The 2,343-nt window shown below is 68.2% G+C and overlaps 1 protein-coding gene across 1 annotated transcript; it reads left to right on the forward strand.

The window, feature by feature from the left end:
* Window positions 1-200: 200 nt before the first annotated feature.
* EMIHUDRAFT_74200 (hypothetical protein) lies at window positions 201-1,211 on the forward strand (the record flags this gene model as incomplete). Its single annotated transcript, XM_005776640.1, has 1 exon — window positions 201-1,211. One exon carries the CDS (start codon window positions 201-203, stop codon window positions 1,209-1,211), a length of 1,011 nt encoding a protein of 336 aa, XP_005776697.1.
* Between the last annotated feature and the right edge of the window lie 1,132 nt (window positions 1,212-2,343).

Genomic DNA, 2,343 nt, shown 5'->3' on the forward strand with positions numbered 1-2,343 from the left:
CCGCAAAATGGTGTTCCTGAAGGTTGTGTTAGTCGGGCTGGCCAGTCCCCGGGGCCTGACGGTCCAATGTTTCCCTCAAGACTACTTCCCCCCTACCCCACCCTTCCACTTTAGATGTGTCGGACCATAGCTGCCTGAGCAGGCCACCACCACTGCCACCACCCGACATGCTCCTCGCAGCCAAATTCGCGTTGCCAGTGATGATAGTCGCTATCGCGGTGCCGCCTGCACTGGTGAGCCTCCTCGCCTGGTCCACGCACCCCGGGCCCGAACAAGAGCGGTGGCCCGGCCGGCCGCAGTTGAACAAGGTCTCGGGCGTGCCGGCAACGCCATTCATCACGTCCGATCGAATCGACCAGCTGCAGAACGGCACGTTCAAGCCCTCTAGCAAGGACATCTGGGTCGCCACGTACCCCAAGACCGGCACCACCTGGACCCAGACCATCGTCAACCACATCAACGGCTTCCCGCCGCTGGAGCGCGGCCAGTACCCCTTCACGTACTGCCCCTGGCCAGAGGTCAGCCTCGGGCTGCCGCCGCTCCGGTACTCCATCGAAGAGATCAACGACTTCAAGCGCTGGGAAGGGCCGGTTGGCGGTTGGCGGTGCTTGAAGTCGCACTGGCACTACGCGGACCACATGGCGGACGCGGGCAAGCGCGTCATCTACGTGATGCGGAACGTGCTGGATGTGGCCACCAGCTTCTACCACCATAGTCGCCGCTTCCACTTCGTCTACCTCGACATGGCCGACGTCAGCTTCGACGCGTTTTTCGAGATGCTCAAGGCGGGAAACGTCGACAACGGCGACTACTTTGACCACGTCGCGTCGTGGTGGGCAGTGAAGGATCGGCCAAACGTCTTGTTTGTCCGCTACGAGGACCTGCTCGCAGACCCGGCCGCCGTGATCAGGCGGATCGCCGCGCATATGGGGGTGGAGCTGACCGACGCTTTCGTGGCCCAGATCGTCGAGCTGAGCTCGTTCAGGCGCATGAAGCAGTTCTATGGTGGCGACGTCGGCGAGATCGTCCTCACCGCGGTCGGGGCGCTCCGGGGACCCTTCTTCCGGAGGGGCGAGCTCGGCACGTACAGAGAGTCCGTCAACGCCGAGCAGCGCGCGTGGGCGATCGAGCAGTACTTGCGGAAGCTCGCGCCGCTCGGGGTCCCGCGGGACTGGGTCATCCCAGCAGCAGCAGTAGGCGAGCCAGGCTGAAGAGCGGTTGAGGGTTGTGACGCCTCATCCGCCGCAGCTTTTTAAGCATGCTTGTGTTCTGCATCATAACCTGAGTGCAATACACAAACTGAAACTCCGAGCGCGGAAGACGCCGACGCCCAGCCGCGAGGGGCGAGGTCTCCCCGGGCCCGCAGGGCGGCGGTGATTGAAAACAGATAACCACCCCAGGGAGGGGAGGGAGGACGGCACGCCGCCAGGTCCGGCGGGCAGCGTTTTTCTTCCACTTCACCAACCGTAATACCGTCCCGTTTTGCTGTTCACAGCTATAGGGACGGCCTCTGCGGCAAAGTCAAATCACCCCCACCACCCTCCCTCCCTCCCTCCCTCCCTCCCTCCCACAGGCAAACCTTCGGCTCCCGCTCAGAGGCTCGCCGCGCCCGTGCGGCGCGCCGAGGCGGCGCCGAGGCCGGCGCCTTGCACCCGGCCCGCGGCCGGCACCGCCTCGCCCCACAACTGACCGCCCTGCGGCCCCTGCGCAGGCGTACCACAGCGTCGCTCAAAAAGCGACGCCGGGTGTGGGCTGCTCCCTTGACCCGTCACCCGCCGCGGCCCGTGCGGCGCGCCGAGGCGGCGCCGAGGCCGGCGCCTTGCACCCGGCCCGCGGCCGGCACCGCCTCGCCCCACAACTGACCGCCCTGCGGCCCCTGCGCAGCGTACCACAGCGTCGCTCAAAAAGCGACGCCGGGTGTGGGCTGCTCCCTTGACCCGTCACCCGCCGCGCCCTCGCCCGGCCGCCTCACCGCCCACGGAGGCTGCTCGCCGCCGCCGCCGCGCGTCCCGCGCCGCCACGCATGCCCCTTGCCCTGACGCGCGCGCTCTGCAGCGGCGCAGAGCGCGCGTCCCTGGCACAGACGGAGCAGCGGCCGCGCCAGCGGTCGCTGCTCCGCCCCTCCGAGGCACGCGCGGTGTGCGCGGTTGCACAGCGCGCGCCTCAGGAGAAGGGGCATGGGTGTCGGCGCGGCACGCGCGGCGGCGGCGGCGAGCAGCCTCCGTGGTCGGTGAGGCGGCCGGGCGAGGGCGCGGCGGGTAGACGGGTCAAGGGAGCAGCCCACTCCTGGGCGTGGCTTTTTTGAGGGACGCTGTCGATAGGCTGCGCAAGGGGCCGCAGGGC

Source organism: Emiliania huxleyi, assembly GCF_000372725.1.
Source record: "Emiliania huxleyi CCMP1516 unplaced genomic scaffold EMIHUscaffold_275, whole genome shotgun sequence".
NCBI classification, from domain to species: Eukaryota; Haptophyta; order Isochrysidales; family Noelaerhabdaceae; genus Emiliania; species Emiliania huxleyi.